The sequence below is a fragment of the Anomalospiza imberbis genome, chromosome 18 (genome assembly GCF_031753505.1).
Source record: "Anomalospiza imberbis isolate Cuckoo-Finch-1a 21T00152 chromosome 18, ASM3175350v1, whole genome shotgun sequence".
Lineage (NCBI taxonomy): Eukaryota > Metazoa > Chordata > Aves > Passeriformes > Viduidae > Anomalospiza > Anomalospiza imberbis.
In genome coordinates, this window is record NC_089698.1 from 5,640,002 (window position 1) to 5,657,587 (window position 17,586).

General features: G+C 46.8%; 1 protein-coding gene and 2 long non-coding RNA genes across 7 annotated transcripts in view; all 3 read left to right on the forward strand.

The window, feature by feature from the left end:
* The window catches only part of LOC137484680 (uncharacterized), a 34,054-nt gene extending 20,390 nt beyond the window's left edge, over nucleotides 1–13,664 (forward strand). Inside the window, exons 7-8 of the long non-coding RNA XR_011004955.1 lie at nucleotides 11,038–11,497; nucleotides 13,505–13,664. This is a non-coding gene — a long non-coding RNA (uncharacterized lncRNA). The remainder of the gene's footprint in view (nucleotides 1–11,037; nucleotides 11,498–13,504) is intronic.
* Nucleotides 964–4,687, forward strand: LOC137484681 (uncharacterized). The gene is made up of 2 exons (XR_011004956.1): nucleotides 964–1,073; nucleotides 1,106–4,687. It is a non-coding gene; the product is annotated as an uncharacterized lncRNA (long non-coding RNA).
* Nucleotides 13,665–14,823: 1,159 nt separating the features above from the next.
* ULK1 (unc-51 like autophagy activating kinase 1) overlaps nucleotides 14,824–17,586 on the forward strand; it is a 76,454-nt gene continuing 73,691 nt past the window's right edge. For 3 of the 5 annotated variants that reach the window (XM_068208714.1, XM_068208716.1, XM_068208715.1), the window contains exons 1-4: nucleotides 15,750–16,196; nucleotides 16,335–16,532; nucleotides 17,345–17,437; nucleotides 17,529–17,570. In XM_068208714.1, coding sequence (XP_068064815.1) covers nucleotides 16,143–16,196; nucleotides 16,335–16,532; nucleotides 17,345–17,437; nucleotides 17,529–17,570 — 387 coding nt within the window. In that variant the 5' untranslated portion in view covers nucleotides 15,750–16,142. Of the gene's footprint in view, nucleotides 15,049–15,749; nucleotides 16,197–16,334; nucleotides 16,533–17,344; nucleotides 17,438–17,528; nucleotides 17,571–17,586 lie in introns of those variants that run through there. The other 2 variants (XM_068208717.1, XM_068208718.1) reach the window with 2 other exon arrangements.

Consider the following 17,586-nt stretch of genomic DNA (forward strand, 5'->3'; position numbering starts at 1 on the left):
CCCTTTCCCTGCTCCTCGGTCCTTCACTGCACAGATTTACTCCATCCTTTGTTCCCAACAACACCTTTCCAGCCCAAATCCCAGTTCTCACAGGCACAAACTAAACAGACCTAAGGCATGGCTTCGATCATTGCCTGGAATTCCCAGCTCCATGTTCCCTGGATTGCTCAAGCAAACACTCATAGCAGTCTCATCTCAGCCCAGAGACTGTCCTCAGACTAAGCTCATCACCAGTGCTGGTGGTTCAGATCAGAAAGGAGAAGCAGCAATGCTGGACCCCTGCTGGAATGGCCTTGGCATGGCTTTCCCAGTGCCAGTGCTCCTGGAGCTAGGCTCTTAGACTCTCTCAAGCCTAAGCCTAGCCCCAACCCTCACAAAAAAGAATGCCTTGTGTAGGCTGTTGAGTCCTCTACTGGAAGAAAGGGAGCAGCTCATCAGAAATGCATTCCTTCATCTCTCTTGGCTCTGGAACACCTTCATTATCATGTACAACCAGGATAAACAAGTGAGATTAGAAACCCTCTAAGCAAAATCTGTGCTCAGGCGAGTACAGCTTTGCAGGACCCATGCTAATCCTGCTCTACAAAGCACATTCCAAACATTTGGCACCTCCTGCATTTATAGGAACGAAGGAAGTCATGTTCCTGCTGGCCTTCACCTCCTTCAGGGGTATAGATGGGTCCTACCTCTCAAAGTTCTTTGCCCAGTGAGCCTGCCAGGGAAGCAAGCTCATGGCTGCCCTTGGAACCTGTCTCTAAATAGTTTCATTCTGGCAGGATGATGTAGTGGAGCCTGGCTGTTATTCCTACCCCCTGGGTCACACAAGGTAGCAGTGACGTGATGGAAGAACTTGGGCTCTGTCACAGCAACTCATCTGTCACTGCCCTGCTGAGATGTGCAGCAGACCTGGTGTCAGTGTTTGGTGCAGAGGGGGATGGATGGTCCCAGTGCTGCTCCAGCACCCACAGCAGGAGCTGTTTCTCATTAGGAAACTGAAATGCTTTTTTAGCATGCTGCCAAAGGCCATCTGTCTGTTTATTTACTGCTGTCCACCCTGCTGGGAGCTGGTGCAGGTGTCCTTCCCTCCACGTTACTGTCAGCGCAGAGCTTTGTGCTTTGCTCTCTCCTACCGGAGCCTTTGGCATGGGCAGGACGAGGTGGCAGCAGTTGGGTGAGCTGGCACCTGTGCATATCCTGGGCAAAGCCATTTGGATAATGTCTCTCCTTCCATGGGTGTCTGAAGACTGGTACAGGCTGACTTGGGAAGGGCTTGCCAAGAGATGCTGATCCTTCAGCAAGTCCTGTTCTCTTTGGTCCCTACAGGACGCTGCCAAGAGAAACGGGCTTGACCAACACCTGCAGGGGCTGCTTTACCAGCTCTGAAGAAGCATTCCTGCTGCTTTGCTCCCAAAGCATGGGAAGGGCTCTAATGCTATCCTGAGCCTTGCAAAACAAGTGTTGAGTTTTACTTCCGCTCTGCTCCCCACTTGCTTGGCTGTGTCTCTGCGGGTGAACAAGCAAAGAGCTGCCAGCAGGCTGCACTGACAGGCAGAGCTGAGTGTGCTCCTGCCCACGCTATCTCAGGTTTGTTTGGGCTGGGCCAGGCAGGTGTGCCCAGGGGAGCTCCAGGGCTGTACCCGAGTGGAAGATTGCAGAGAGAAAGTGCTGCATTGTTCTCTGCCTGCAGTCACCTTGCCTGAACCCAGCTCTGAAGCATGCTGGCACAGAGGGATGTGAAGAGCTATGGTAAATGTTAAGGAATAATTCTAACATGGATCAGGAATACCCAACATAGCACTGAACTTCTGAAGACAGATCTTTTGGGTGTTCCCAGCACTGCAGCAGAACAGTTTGTGTAGCTGCTGTGTCTGGTTGAGCCCACTGCTATGCACAGAGCAGCAAAGAGAGTGTTGCTATTGGACTTTTTCCTTCACTTCTTACTTCTTGAAGCCACGATTGCAGAGCAGATTCAGTTTTTTTTAATGTCAGAAGACAGGCCTGAATGCAGTAGATAGTATTGTTTAGTATTTGGCAAACCATGCTGGATTAGGGCAGGGTGAACAGTAGGAGAAATATTAGAAGTTAATTCTAATCTTGTCTTTTATATGGATTACAAGTTATGTCGCTAGGGCCTCATATTCCAAACTGGAGACAAGCAGCCCCTTGTGATTGCTGGTGAAATCCAGCCCCAGGAGGGAAAATGGAGCAGCAGCCAGCTGGGGAGACAGTGCCTTTACAGGAGCTCCTCAGCTCAGTCCTGGTGCAAGTACAGGTCCCTGGTCACATACTTCTGTGGTGGGTGTTTGACTCAAGGCCTGTCTTCTGAATCCTTTCCTCAGTGCTCCCAAGCTTCCCTCCCTGGGCCATGAGCCAAGGAATCAGGCATATCAACCAACAGACCGTTTGTTTTTCCACGGGCTGTGCAAATTGTGCTGTTGTTATCAGTGAAACCAGGTCTGCTTGTGGCCTCCTGCTCTGCTGGCGGTGGAGGGCTCTGATCTCCTGCTCCTGTGCTTTTTGAGGGTGGGGCAACACCTTGCATGAGTTTCCAGAGCACCAAACGTGAGGTGAGCACTCTGTAACTGCTTCCAAAGAGAAGCTGGCCCTACCACAACTGTTTATTTGGACTTGCAGCAGATGTGAGAGTGGTAGGACATCATACCTGTGGTTGTGCAGCCAGAATTGCTGAGCTTTCCAGTGGTCCTGCCCTTACTCTGAGACAAGGACAGGAAAATGCTGTTGTTTTGAAGGTGCTGTTTATCTGGTTAAAGGTTTGCTCTGGTCAAGTGGGGTGTAATAAGGCTGGAGCAGTTTTGAAGAAGGTCCAGGTCTAGATTTTTGCTCAGATCTGGAGCAAAAGATCTATATCTTTTGATGGTTGGTTCAGCTCTGCTCACAGTCCCACAGACAGAGGATTTACCCGTGGGAGATTCTGCCCTGTGCTGTTCTTCATAATCAACAACCATCCTTGATGTACACCTTGATAAGGCTCCAGGAATCCACTCATCCTGCTGAGATAAAACTCCCTGTGCTGCTGCTCCAGCCCTGCACACCTGGGCACAGCCCTGGGAGCAGCCTCTGCCTCTCTTGTGCTGGGTTTGGCTCATACCCAGCTCTGTCTCTCTTTGGCTTCTCCCATCTTCACAAAACCAAACGCAATCTGCTCGTGTGTGTGTGCTTCAAGAGCCCTGCCAGGAACAAAGAGAAGTCCAAATATTTGTGTTGGGCTGTTACTCTTTCCATTCAGGCGATAAATGACAGACTGCAGCTGAGTCTTTGTGTGCTGTGTGGGATTTCCACTGAAGCTGGCTCCAGCTTCACAACCTCACCAAGATGAAACACGTACAATTAACAGTTGGGTTTTAACTTGAGGGAAAATGGCTGAGTATGATTGAAATATGGCCTTAAAAAAAAAAAACAAAACAACCACCAAAAACCAAAACAAATACCCACAAACAAACCAACCACAAAAAAAAAAAAAAAAAAAAAACCCAAAAAAAAAAACTGAGAAAAAATCATCAGAGCTTCCCTGTGCCAGATGAGAAGTACCTGGTCTCTGTGTGCAGTTTCATGCAGAACAGCATTTCCACTCTGAACTCTGGGAGCTCTGTTGGTGATTTCTGTCCTAGAGCCTGGGACACAAGCTGTCAGTCTGCACACAAATATTTCAGAGCTGCTTTCCTCTGCAAAGTTCCAAGCTTAAAGCCATGTGGAGGCCTGAGTTTCCTTGGGAATAAACCTCTTTTTGTCTGAGCTGACCAAGGGCATGAAGATGTTTGCTAACAAATTAATTCCTGAACTTCAGGTCTCTGCTTCTGGGAAGATGTTGGGCTTCAGTGCTTGGTAAACCCAGGAACAGAATGGTGAGACAGCTCCAGGTATGAGCTAGCTCAGGGCAACAAGCTGGTCTGGTGTCACTGGGCCTGTTCAAATTTTGGGATAAAGGAAGGAAAGGCATAATCCAGCCTTGTGGGATTTCACGTACCAACATGCCAGACAAATTCTATTTGCTCTCAAGTAAATTTGGTGTTCCCTGCTAGTGCCACCATGAGCTTTCTCACTCAGAAGTTTCTTATCAGGAATTAATTAGCCCTGAAACCTTAAGGATTGACTCTTCAAACATAAATACTCCCTATAACTACCTTCTCCTTGGATGATATCTTTAGTGTTTCATTTTACACAGCAGACAGTACTAATATTATAACATCAAGTTAAATCACATCTACTTTGGGCAACTGAAAAGCTATCAAAAGTGACAGGAGCTTCAGAAAAAACCTAGTATCAGAAAAGAATCACTTCAGAAATCTTTCTGGCTTCCTTTTTTATCCTATTCATTACACACAGCAGAGAAAAGAAGCACTGTTTGAGTCTGCTTCAGCTTCTGTTTCCAAGAAGGATCCATTTTGGCAGACTCTTTAAGCTCCTTCCTTCTTAGGTCACTTCTGAGATCACATAAGAGCTGAGGAACCTCCCAGCAGCCTGTTTCACTAACTGCTCTGTCCTGTTTTGCTCCTGGTCTCAGGCTGGGACTTGAGAGTTACGCCGACCTGGGCTGTAATAAAGTATGTAGATGTAGAAGGTGGATAGAATCTATATGGTCCACATTAGAGCTGCCTAAATTCAATTTATTACCACAGCCTGACCCTAGCCTTCACTGACTGACACCTTTGAGAAGTGGGTAGCAGAGGATAAATCCTTTACTGCCCTTGAATGTTCACTACTGGCAGCTGGGAGAGGTCAAGGGTACAAGGAGAGAATTTTGCTTAACATATTTATTTTTCAAGATAAATGAAATGTAGGTCTCAAACCCTTTTCCAAGGCTATGTGTGCATCACTATTTAAAATCAGTTGATTGATAACAGTTCTTGCAATCAGTCCAAGGAATTCTGCTGGAAATTTTTTGGAAAATAAAACCTGTTACAGCCAAGTACATGATAAGGGGTATTACTCTTTAATAAAATTAGAGGGTAAACAGCAAAGAGGCCTTGAGTTTGTGTTCTTTTTGGATAATGAGAAAAAAAAAAGCAGATGGTACGTAAGCCAGCAATGTATAAGCTGGTCACTTTATGTGGCTACAGAATAGGTTTAACAGTGCCTGAAATCATTGCTCATTGTGAATCTGAAGCATGTTTTCATAACTTATGTTCTCCTGCAATTTTCCATCTCCCCTCTCATCTGACAAGCCATCAGGCAGGGATGATGGCAGGCTTGTCCACCAGCCCAGTGGTTCTTCATTCCCACTTGCAACCTGTGGCACTCCAGTGAGGAGGCATTGTATGGAAAGAGCCCAGCACTGTCAGCTCTGTTCTGAACAGCTGAAGGAGCTTGGCTACGGAGAAGCAGAAATCTGGGGTGTGGTGTGCTGCTCAGGAGCTGTCAGCTGGGATGCTCAGTGATGCCCTCGTGCTGCAGTGATGCCCTCACATGGCCCATGCCAAGCAGCTGGCCAGGGCCAGGCAGGACATTTCCTGGGTGATGCAGACAGCTGTGCCTCCTGGGTCATGAGGAACTGGCCAAATGATGACACGAGGCACACTTGATTTGCTGTGTAACAGCAGACCCTCTGTGATTCAGATAAGAACACACTTATGTTGTTAAAGTGGTATAATTTGCTCCAGGACCTCTTTGTGCATAGTCTTTCTAAAGGAATCCAACCACAAGAATTTCTCTGATCAAATTAGGCAGGTTGGCTCAATGTGGGTGGGTCTGTGGGTTGCAGTTCCCATCCTCAGTGACAGAGCTGACTTGCAGTGCCTGGCAATGTTTGTGTTTCCATTGTTTCTGGTATATTTTCTCTTTTTATTCATATTTCTTTAAGTGCTCTTGGGGCATCCTATTTAAATGTGAGAAACCTTCCTCTGAAGCTCAATGTCAGAACAAACTAAACCTCCCATCTCCCAAAGCCTGTTCCTCCCAGCTCTCCCTCACCTGGGATGACCAGAATGAGCATGCAGGCGTGACAGGGAATGAGTGTGCACCTTGCTGTGGCTGTTCCTACCCTTGTCCAGTGGCTTTTTCTGTGTCAGAGTCACAGGGGACAGCTCTTCTGTGCTTTACACAACAGGCTGTGCTCACACAGGCATCAGCAGATTTCTTCTCTATCATGGCCTCAATTTCATGTCCTGTGACACATTAAATTGATGTTACACATGTCTTTCAAGTTGATTCTCCTCCTAAGTATGTTGGCTGGCATTAGCCAGCTCCTCTGCTGGCTCAAGTCAGTGTAATTAGAATTGTTTCATCTGGCTGAGAGAGGCCCCAAGCTCACATATGGGTGCTTTAGTAAATTGAAAATGGTTGAGTAAGGTCTCAAAACATACAGCCTGAGGATGATTAATCACTTGGAGTTCTTAATGAAAGATATATACTAGTTTAAAAAAAAAATAAGACTACTGACAGAAAAATCTCATTCTCAATGTAAAATCTGAAATCTAAAGCAAGTTAGCTAAAAGCCTAGTCTTGTGACCCACAGGATAATGTCACTAAAAATAAACAAGCTTTCTTAAAACAAAATAGTTCCAGTGTTTGTCTCCTTCCCCTAGCTGCCATTTAAACTCTATTATTTTGGTTTTTGGTTTTCTCTCTTTAACCGTCATATATAGCTTCTGAAGGAGAAAATCTTAAACATACAATCAGTATTGCTGAAATTATACAATATCTTATCTAAACCAAACTGACTGTTATGCTTTGAATGGAAAACATACTACATTGCTCCCCAGGCTTAGGTCTGTAACATTATGTCTACACAAGAGAACTCGAACAGGCCTTTAGGGTCCTGGATATGGGAAGGGTCAGACTGAGACTGAATGCCACATTAAAATTGTGGGGCATTTTCTATCTCCTGTAAGTCCCACAGTGGACAAGCTTTCCAATTCTTTTGTGTTCCTCAGAAATTTATAGCTTTACTTGCATGATCCCAGGCTTTCCTATGGCCTCTGTTACTGCAGTTGATCACTGGCCCCACAATATTTATTGCATTTCTCTACTCTGCAATTCCACTCACCTTATTTTACAGAAGGACAGAGGTATAGAGGGGTTAGAGAAGTCTGTGCATGACTTAATTCTCATTATGTTGCTAATGAAGAGGCGCCCAGAGCTTCCCAGGAAATTCATTGCAAAGCAGGGAGCACAAATGCACCCAGGACTTTGGAAGTGGGTGTTCAAACCCTCTCCTCCATGCCCTGTCCATGGGGTCAGACCATTCTTTTTATAGTGTTAAGCAAGTTCATAACCTTTTTGCAGGAGAGGAGATAGATAACCTTGTTTACCATTTTATTTTGTGGTTCATTTATGGCTCCATTCTGGTTTCCACGTATTTGTCTGATTTTGTTTATTTGCACTAGAATGGAAGGGAACTGCAATTAAATACAAGTGGTATTAATAGCTTGTTGCATGTGGCTCTGCTTTCTGTAACCAGATTATACTAATGTTGCTATTCAAGCCTTGAAGCTGCAAAAAGTGTCCCCTCCTAATTACATAACTCCAGCTGAGGTCCCTTGGTATTAGGTGAGTGCATTAAACTCTTCCTGACAAGTTTCTCACGAGTCAGAGGCTGTTGGTATCCTGCTTATTATGCCATGTTAATTTTAAAAGGCTCTTGTCAACCAATAACCCAATAACTTTTCTTCCCTCTGGGTTTTGTTAGGTTAATCCATGAGTCATGGAATATTTGAGTATGAATTCATGACTCATGGGAAAGCACCACAGCCATCACAGTCCTGGATGATGTTGCTGCCTGATACTGCCTGGTCAAGTGCCTTCCCAATGCTTGGATGGACATCACAAATGCATCCTGCAACTCTGCAGAGCATCAATAAACCCCAAACCCTCTGCTGGGAAATATTAGTGTTAACCTGGCTTATTAGCAGAACAATTCTCATTATTTGTACCTAGCTCTGGGAATAGCATTGGTGATGGACAGAGAATTCAAAAAAGCAGGGCCAGCATTTTTTTCTCTTGGTTTTATTCAGATATTTGCTTTTATTAGTGATGGTGTCTTGTTGCATTTGACAAATGACAAATGCTGAGCTGTGTACATTTCTGATTTTAATTGAGCATAACCATTACTGCATTAGTTGCTACAAAAATCAAAGTACTACAGAAATAATGATGAAAATTTGGTCTTTTAAGGCCTTGTCATTTATACAGTTAAAAGGAGAGATAGAAGTCTAGGGGCATGAAATACCTAAATACTTCTCAGAAATATATCTCTGGTTTGTCAGGCTAGAGACCTTCAGTCCCAGGCAAGTGCTTCAGCTGAACTGCATTTCTGGGAAATTGCTCTGTGAATTTGTGGACTAGAGAGCTCAGTCCAGAAAAACACACCCAGAAAAAAAAAATCAGATATCAGATTACAAATAATTTATCACCTTGCCCTTAGGTCTTCCTTTGCTGTGGGGTTATAAGTACTGGAGTATAGATATGGGTGGGTATTATATCGTAGCAGAGTAGCTGTTTTTTAAAATATAAATTTTAAAAAAAATTAATGTGTTCGAAAGCACTAAACACAAAAGAAATCTTTCTCATGATCCACTGAGAGCTTTTCTTTCATGCCACTAATGGCTGCAGGCTTTCATGTGGGAGAATGGTCTCTCTGGTTTCCTAGAAATGCACAAAGACAAGGAATCATTGCTTTGGAGTGCTGCAACACAGGGACAGATCTCAGCTGCTGCACCCAGCAGTGTCCAGCCTCGCTGCAGGGAGCTTCTGTGCTGCCTTTCACATTCCTGTGAGCAGCCTGTCCTTGTCAGCTGAGAAAACTGATAACAGGTCCAGAGGAAGAGCCCGAGTTTTCCTTTTTTCAAGTGATCGTTCTGTGCATCCATAGGAGTGGTACTAGCATGATAACTTTCAAGGCCTGTTTTTGGAGTAACTCCTCATCCTGGGCTTTTAAGGAAACTTTCAGCCTCTGCCCAAAACCAAAACACTGAAAACAAACCACAGAATGGGGGAGAGAGCTGGGCATGACACAATTTGCTTATCCAAGGACACAGTTTGTCCCTGACTGTCGCTCCTGCCCAACCTGTCCCAGGGAGGCTCTAGCAGTGATCTGGGCAGCCTGCTCCCCTCCTGAACCCATCAGCAGGAGGAGAGATCTCCCTCATGACTGGTGAAGCTTCTTATGCCTCATTCTCTCCTGTGGCCATTCCTCGCTGTTATTTATGCATCTGTAAATAAAGGAAGCTATCATTTCTGCCCAGCTTTACACTGGATGAGTAAGGCCCTGGCTGGAACAATGCCTACTTAAAACTGTATGTGCTACTGGTCTGCTTAAAAACAGAGACACCTCCAAGCCAGTTAGTCATAAAGAGGAAAGTTTATTAACAATCCCTTCCCAAGGCAAAGCTGGAAGCTTGCTGGAAGCAGTTAGGAATCCCAAATGAGCTGGTCCCATGAGGGACAGTGCTCCTGGCTGTGCCTCCCTTCTCCTGGGGCAGCAGTGCTCATGCACCAAACCCCAGAAAGAGCCCAGCTGCAAAGAAAATGCCTGACAATCCTATTTTTAAACTGGTGCATGTCCTTGACCTCTCAGGTTCATGACAGAGAGGAAGAAATGACTGTTCTATAAACCTGCATTCTTCTGTGGCTCTTTGCTGTAATCCAGCAGTGAAAGGGGGTTAAACCTGCTCTTAAATGGGCACCTCTTAGAGAAGGAGAAACAACCAGGCCTCTGATTCATAACAGGACAGATACAGGTTTCTCTGGGAAGTCATTGCAGGCTTGTAGTATTGTAGATTTCATTGATGACTTTTGTCTCAAGGCTGCTTTTGAGAAGGATGGAGATGCCAAACGTGACAAAGGTGAATTCACTGTCCACCCAGATTTCTTTGGAAAGATTTTATTGGGCTGAAGGGCTATTTCTGACCATGAATTTCAGCTTTCTGCTAGAGAAAAGAGAGGGTCCTGAAACCTGGAGGCTTCCCCTGTATTAGTCATGCAGAGTCATTAGCTGGTGCTGGAGCGTGTCGGAGCTGCTGCAGAGGATCCTGTTGACTTGAATGGACATTGGAGGGGATCCCAGAGCACAGGCTGAAGTGAGGCCCAAATCCCACCCTGAACAAACCTTGGCTTCATCAGGACTGACACGAAGGACCCCATGGATGGCACACACCAAAGTGTGTGTGTGGCTGTGGAGGGAAGCTGAGGGTGGTGAGTGTGGGTCTGTTCCCAACCAGGACAGAGACAACATCTTGTAAGGAACTGCACAATGAAACCTGCTGATTTATGGACAAGCAGTACTTGTTCTGGCAAAAAATAGCTTCCAATTAGCCTGAAAACAGACTGCTCTGGGTGGATTTGCAGACTCTTATTTATTGGCAAACTTCATTTTAATATAATCAGCTGCTTGGCAGGCAGGTTAGGTAATGATCCTTGATGTGAGCACTAACAGATTTGAACACTGAGCACAGCCTTCAGTGCCCAGAGCCCTCTGCCAGTAGCTGGAATGCACTTGATACTAAAATGCCATGGGAACCCAGGAAGGCCCTTGCCAGAGCACCTTGCTGAGTACATGAAAATGCCACCTTCAATAATTCACAAAGTCTGTTCAGTAAGTTGGTGTGTATGTGCAGGGAGGGGGGTAATAAAACATCTCAGACCTGGCCTGCCAGGATAATTCAGTAGCTAGTTAAATCTCTCAGCACTATTAATCAATAGAGTGGCTCACAGCATAAATAAATCCAGAATGTAATATGACAGGGCCATGGAAGCACATGGAAAGCGACTCTCCCTCTGCTGTGTGCCATGCTAAGTGCCACACTGCTCCAGCAGTTATTTGAATAACCTCAATGCTCTAATACTTCAAATATTCAGACCTCCCACCAGTGCTATCCCATGTTTGAATGTCACCTAAATGTTTTAAACTCTGCTCTGTGTGTGATGCAGGGAGCTGGCTGTGAAAGTTAGGGAGCAGATTGCAAACTCCATCATTTAATTCAGTGTCTCATTTCAGTGATCAAGAGCTGATGTTGTGAGTGGAGGATCACTCCTTTCCTAAGACAAAAGCATTTTACCAGAGCTGGAATTATGTTTCTGCAGGTCCCTGGTGAGGTATGAACAATACTCTTGACACAACCTCTACTGCTGCTGTAAATCAGCAGATGTTTTCAGAGCTGCAGATTAATCTACTCCTTCAGCCTCTGTAGGAATGCAACACAACAAGGCAGTGTCCAAAACTCACTTATACTGGTGAATTTGGTGCAATTGTAGTGTCATCTCTGTCTTATCCTTACTGTAACTGAGTCAGAATCCAGCCTACTAGGAGACATCAGAAACCAGTATGATTAAATAATGTAATTTTAATTTTCCATTAAATTTAGCCTGTAGCTTTCCTTCTTCCCTTCTATTCATTAATGCCAGACTAATATTTACCTTTATGATTTCCAGATATTTGTAGACTTTCACATATTTCTTCCACGAAACTGATCTTCAGCCAAGCACTGCATATTCAGTATCTTCACTCCTTCCTGATGAACCTGGCAAAAATTCCAGCTTTCAGGTTAGTGTTGGCTCTGCCCAGATACTGGCAATTATGCTCAGCCATTGGGATGTTTGTGGAAAGCGGATGTGTAACTGCCTTAACATGTCTGCATTTGCATCCGATTTTGAATCCACATGAATCCAGAGTCTGCTTTTCATCCAGATGTACTCTGAAACTCAAACTCTGATCTTTCCTCCTGTGCTACTCTGTCCATCTTCTGTGGCTGTGAAGTATCCAGTTTCAAGCATATATTTTTGTGAGAAAAATAATTACCCAGCAGCAGCACACCTACAACTGAGCTACAGCACATATTAAAGCTCATCTTCAGGCTTCAGTGCTCATTTCACACAAAGAGGAGATGTGGGACCAATTATAAGGCTCAGCCCATGTGCAGTAACATGTTCAATCACATCTTGCTCATGCGCCCAAGTCTCATAATCCAGCACTTCCTCCAGAAATATTGATTTGCTGTCCTGTCCCTTCGTGCTCATGTCCCTGGGGCAGTTGCTGTAATGAAAAGATTACACAGGAAGGCCTTGGAGATTCCCTCTGTGTTACTTTGAGTTCAAAACAGAGATACACAGCAAGGAAAAGAACTTGTTCTTTGTGATTGTGTCTGGGCAATGATTCCCCCACGCCTTTCAGACACAGTGGTTCAGCTTCACGGGAGGCTGCTGGGAAGCTTCTGATCTCTCACTGGGCACTGAGGAGAACACCGGGCTGGAGCTGCTGAACTAGAAAAGCAAAAACAAGATCTTGGGAAAGATGGCTGTCTGGCCCGCAGCAGTGCTTGTATTAAGAAGATGGAACTGTCTAGAAAAGCATCATGAAAAGATGGAAATTTCCTGATGGAAATCTTTATTCTGTCTTTATTAGAAATCTATACTCTGAGTTTGCTTACATAATTCTGTCACACTTCTGTAGCTTTAACCAATTCCCCAGCTCAGAGATAATTACATTGTGCCAAGAGGTAAGGATGGCACTCTTGGATTTCAGGAGGTAGAAACAGCCATATTTATGACTCCTGATTAAAACATGGCATTGGAAAAGAGTATTACTTGAGTCATCAGGATATCACTTGACCATCGCTTTCCTTTACATTTAAATTAGAAAAAAGAATCAAGTTGCATTAAATTAAAAAGAGACTTTCAAGATAATATTCCAAGACTTCCCACAGTGGGTGTATTGTATGCTTATATGATTCTCCACCCATTGTAAATCTCAGCAGTAGATCTTCCCCCACTGATGTTTTGCATTAGTAAATTGAACTCTCTACTCTGTCCCCTCAAAGATTAATGCCTCCATCTGAGGAAGTAGTTGAATACGTGCTGGCAGTAGTGCTTTCAAGATTAGCAAATGGGAGACTGTGGGAGGAGAACAGAATTTGCATGTGTTGGATGTTGGCCTAAACATACTCTCACTGAATTCTGGACATCAGGGAAGAATTGATACAACACAAGCTTTTAATCAGCAAACCACAGGAAAAAAAAATTAAGAATACTACATTTAATTAAAAAGCTTTTCAGCCCTCTTTGTTCCAAAATGAACAAATGTGTCTGCAGAGTGCACTCCAAACATCTCAAACCCATATTTGCTGTCAAGGGGCATTACATTTTATTAGTGGTCCTAGGGGAAGTTTCTAAATTTTTGTAGAAGTTTTTCACCAAACTATTTTTTTTGAAGACATACAATTGAAAGATGCTTAATTGCTACAAATGTTAAACTGATCATTCAAAGTGCATGTGATGCCTCATGTGCCCATGGCATCCAGTACTACTTGGTCCTGATCCTAGTACAGACTTTTATTCTGCTATCTTGAAGTCCCTTTTGCTCACTAGAAAGCTACCCAGTAAGCCTGCTTAAAAACAAAACAAATTTACCTAAAACAAAACCAAAATGTCAGCAGAGAGGAGGTTGACTTTGCCACCTGGCTCTGTAAACAGCTGCATGCAAAGAGCTACCTTAGGACCCACGTTTAGTCAAATGTAACTTACATTTAACTTTTTTTTTTTTCACAACCAACAGCACATGAAGGAACAAGTAAGCACACTCAGTACAGAACAAAGGACATTCATCAGTGGGGTATTTTGGCTTCTAATTGAACAGCACTCATATCAACTTCCTCCTTCACCCTGGACAGCATGTTTTTGCTGTGATGGGGAAGGAAAGGCAGAAACACCTGTGGGCACTGGAATGCCCAGAGTTCTTGCAAGAGTGCACTTGCTAACTAGAGTGCTCTGCTGCTTTCCAGCCAAGGCAGATACAAGATTTTGCCTAAGTTTTGAAACTAAGCAGTTTCAAAACATTTTTTTCACTTCCTGCCTTAAACTTGTTCAGTTTACCTTCTGCATTAGAGACAGTGGCTTTTAACAAGGGGCGACATTAATTCCCGAGTCTGTCATTTGCCAAGTACCATTTTTCTTTAAAAGTTTGATGATGTTTGACATTTTTACTGTTTTCTGTGTTAGTTGTAAAATTAACCCTTATGATCCTTGACAAAGGCTTGAAATTGTAGATGTGGATGATACAGAAGTGTGAAAGAAAACAAGTAGCTAAATATATTGTATGTTTTTTTAAAGAAGTTCTAAAATTAATCTCTGCTGAAATTACAAAGCTGCTCTGGTTTAAGGGCTACTTCAACAGAGACAGTGTTCAGATTCCCACTAAAGAATATCCTTGTCACTTTCACAGTTCCCGACAAGCACTAAACTGCTGGGATTTGAGATGCCAATCCCTACCAGTCGGGCACTGCTACTTTTACACTGGCTTTTAGTACACACAGTCATTTTCCCACTAAAATTTTAAGTGGAGGAAGGTACCTGAACAGCAGTTACGTAGGAACCAAGGACAACAGACTATCCTATCAGTCAGCACTGCCTTTGTGTAGATAACACATCCTGACGCTGTGAAGTGCTGCTTGTGCCCAGCTGGTGCTGAGAATGGTGATAACTGCAGCCACCCCGCGTCACGACACCGAGCACCGTGTGCTCTGGGAGCCGCTGGCATCACCCGGCCAGCGCGTGTTTGGAATGGCAGCATGGCACGGGTCGATGCACGGGTCGATACCGCACAGTTGGGTAAAAAACAAACTTCAGGCAGAGCCTGAGAGCAGCGGTGCTGCCAGTGAGGAGGGTTGTTCTCTCTGCAGCTGGAATTTGACGTTGTGATAAGCATACAAACAGGAGCGGGTGCGCAAGTGGTGTGGATGCTGCCAGGGCTGGTGGGTTTGGGCAGCTTGGAGCAGAGGATGGGGCAAATGTGTGAGAGGTTCCCACCACGGAGGGAATGACCTGTGAGCCCACACCCACAGGGCAGAGCTTGTGGGTCACTGCACGGCAAGAGATGGGATGGCCAAAACACACACCAGGCTCAGGCCAGAAAAGGTTTCTCATTGCAACAGCGATTCCATGCTGAGCTCTGGAGCAGGACATCGAGAAGAGTCCGTCAGAGGAGAGCTCCATGGAGGCACCCTCCGGCACTTCTGGAGGCCCGGCCGGCTCCCTGCGGAGGAGCCGTGGTGCCCTGGCACAGGAGCGGGCTGAGAGGGGCCGGAGCCCGTGGAGGAGAAGGTGGGCTATGCTGGGAGAGAGGAAGGGGTGCTGGGGCTGCTGGGGCTGCTGGGACTGGGTCCACCTGGACACTTTACAGCTCCTGAGGTGAACTTCACCCAACCAGACGCATTTGTTTAATTGTTTGAAACATCAGTTGGTCTGTTCAGCCTGGAGGAGATGGACAGGAGATCTTATTGTGGTGTACAACTGTGGGGTTGTGAAGGGAAGTGAAAGGGCAGGCACTGCTCTGCGGTAACAGTGACAGAACCCCAGGGGATGGCCTGAAGCTGTGTTAGGGGAGGTTCAGGATGGATATTGGGAAAAAGTTCTTTGCTAGAAGGTGACTGGGCACTGGAACAGGCTGCCTAGAGAACTGGTGAACACAGAGCCCGACAGAGCTCAAGAAGCATTTGGACCGTGCTCTCAGGCACGTGGTGGCATTCTTGGGGCTCTGCTGCGCAGGGCCAGGAGCTGCACTTCAATATCGTTGTGCGTCCCTTCCAACTCAGAACATCCCACGACTGCGTGACCTCCCCAAGGCCCGGGCGGGTGGCTGGCAGGAGCCCTGCCGGCCCAGCCTCGGCCGGCGGCGCGGGGGCCGCGGCAGCGCGGCGCTGACTCAGGCGGGCGGCAGGCGGCGCCTTTAAATGTGCCGGGCCCGGCCGCTCCGCCTCAGGTGCCGCCGCCGCCGCCGCCGCTCTGCCCGCCTGCCTGGCCGCCGCCTCCCCCGCCGCGCACCGCGCCTGCGCCGCCCGGCGCGCCCGCTCCGCTCCGCACAGCTTTGTCCGGGCCCGGCCGAGCGAGCGGCGGCTCCCGCGGAGCGACCCCGGCCCCGCGACCCCGGCCCCGCCAGCGCTCACAGCCGGGGGCGCGGGCGGCCCTTAAGGTGGATCGCGCTTAAGGTGGAGCGCTGCCGTGAGGCGGACCGGGCGTTAAGGTGGATCGTTCTTAAGGTGGACTCTCGGCGAAGCCGCGCCTGCCGGCGGGGGGGCCGGGGCTCGGCATGGGGAGCCCCGCCTGAAGCGGGGCCCGAGGAGCCGCGCCGGCCCGGCCCGACGAGGAGATGGGGGAGGCCCGCTGCTGAGGAGCTAGCTTCGCCCCGGCCGCTGACAATGCCCGGCTCCCGGCCGCTCGGCAGGAAGAGACAGCCCATGGACGAGGGCGAGGTGGGCAGCGCAGCCCGGCGCGGAGCCGCCGGGGCCGGCGGGAGAGGAGCTGCTCCGGCTCCCGACCGCTCCGAGGGGGCGGTGGCGGGGGGTGCCCCCGTCGCGTTTAGATTGGGAGAGGTTTAATTTTCTTTAAAGGCAGCTCCTTCATCACCGCCATCCTCCTCCTCCTCGTCCCTTTGCAGCTCTGAAGCCGTCCCGGCCGCAGCCTCCCCGCCGGCCCCCGGGACCCCCCGGCGCAGCGCCATGGAGACGGTGGGAAAGTTTGAGTTCAGCAGGAAGGACCTGATCGGGCACGGAGCCTTCGCCGTCGTCTTCAAAGGCAGGCACAAAGAGGTGAGAATCCCTGCTTTTTATTTCCACCCTCCCCGCTTCTGCTTTTCATTTATTTATTTATTTCCTGCTCGGGGCCGAGCTGGGGGCAGCGCGCCCCGGTCACCGCATCCCCGCCGGCTGCGGCGGCTTTTGCCAGCCCGGGCATCACCCCGGGCTCAGGATGCTTGTTTTTATTTATTATTGTTCTCCTTGGAGATCCTTCCAAGCAGGCGTGTGTCCCGGCAGGAGTCTGGCAGGTGGCTTCACCTTGGGGCTGGGAGGCCGTCGGCTGCCTCTGGGGTGCCCACAGATCCACCCAAAAGCTGTCCTCACCTCCAAAACAAAGGAGAAAAAAATCCCTACGCACTATGTACGAAAGGAACTCTTTAGTTTGTTTGGGATTTTTGTGTGTGTGTGTGTCTGTGAAGTCTTCTCCTTCTCCACTTAATTTTTCCAGGAGGAGGAGAAATCTCTTACTAGTAAATAAAAGGAAATCAATCCGGCAGTGGATTTTCCATCATTAGTGCTTGGGTTAAGCCACGGCTCCCACAGTGCATTTATTTCTAGTGATTAAATAAGGGGATAATCATTGTATGAAGTAGTAACAAAACCCTAAACCTTGGGCTTTTATCCTTGGGCTGACAAGCATAATTCAGGAAAGGGCAAGTCTGAACAAGTAAGGAGAAGGCATTAGGATGTGAAGTGAGAGGCCTTTACCGGTGCTGCAAAACACTTCTTTCAGTAGTATTTGTAATCTGTTAAGAGGCTGCTTATCCTAATGTGGATGAACGGTGAAATTTACATTTGTTTGTGTTGTTTATGTACTGTTTCAGAAACCTGAGCTGGAAGTAGCTGTGAAATGTATTAACAAGAAGAACCTTGCAAAATCACAAACGCTGCTGGGCAAGGAAATAAAAATTCTTAAGGTAAAGGCAGACTGACTTCTTTTCTTCAGTCTTTATTCTCTATGCCCTTTGTTGCTCCTAGCTTATGGTATTTTTTTTTTACCTTTTCTAGGAATTGAAACATGAAAACATTGTTGCCTTGTATGACTTCCAGGTAAATACATTCAATT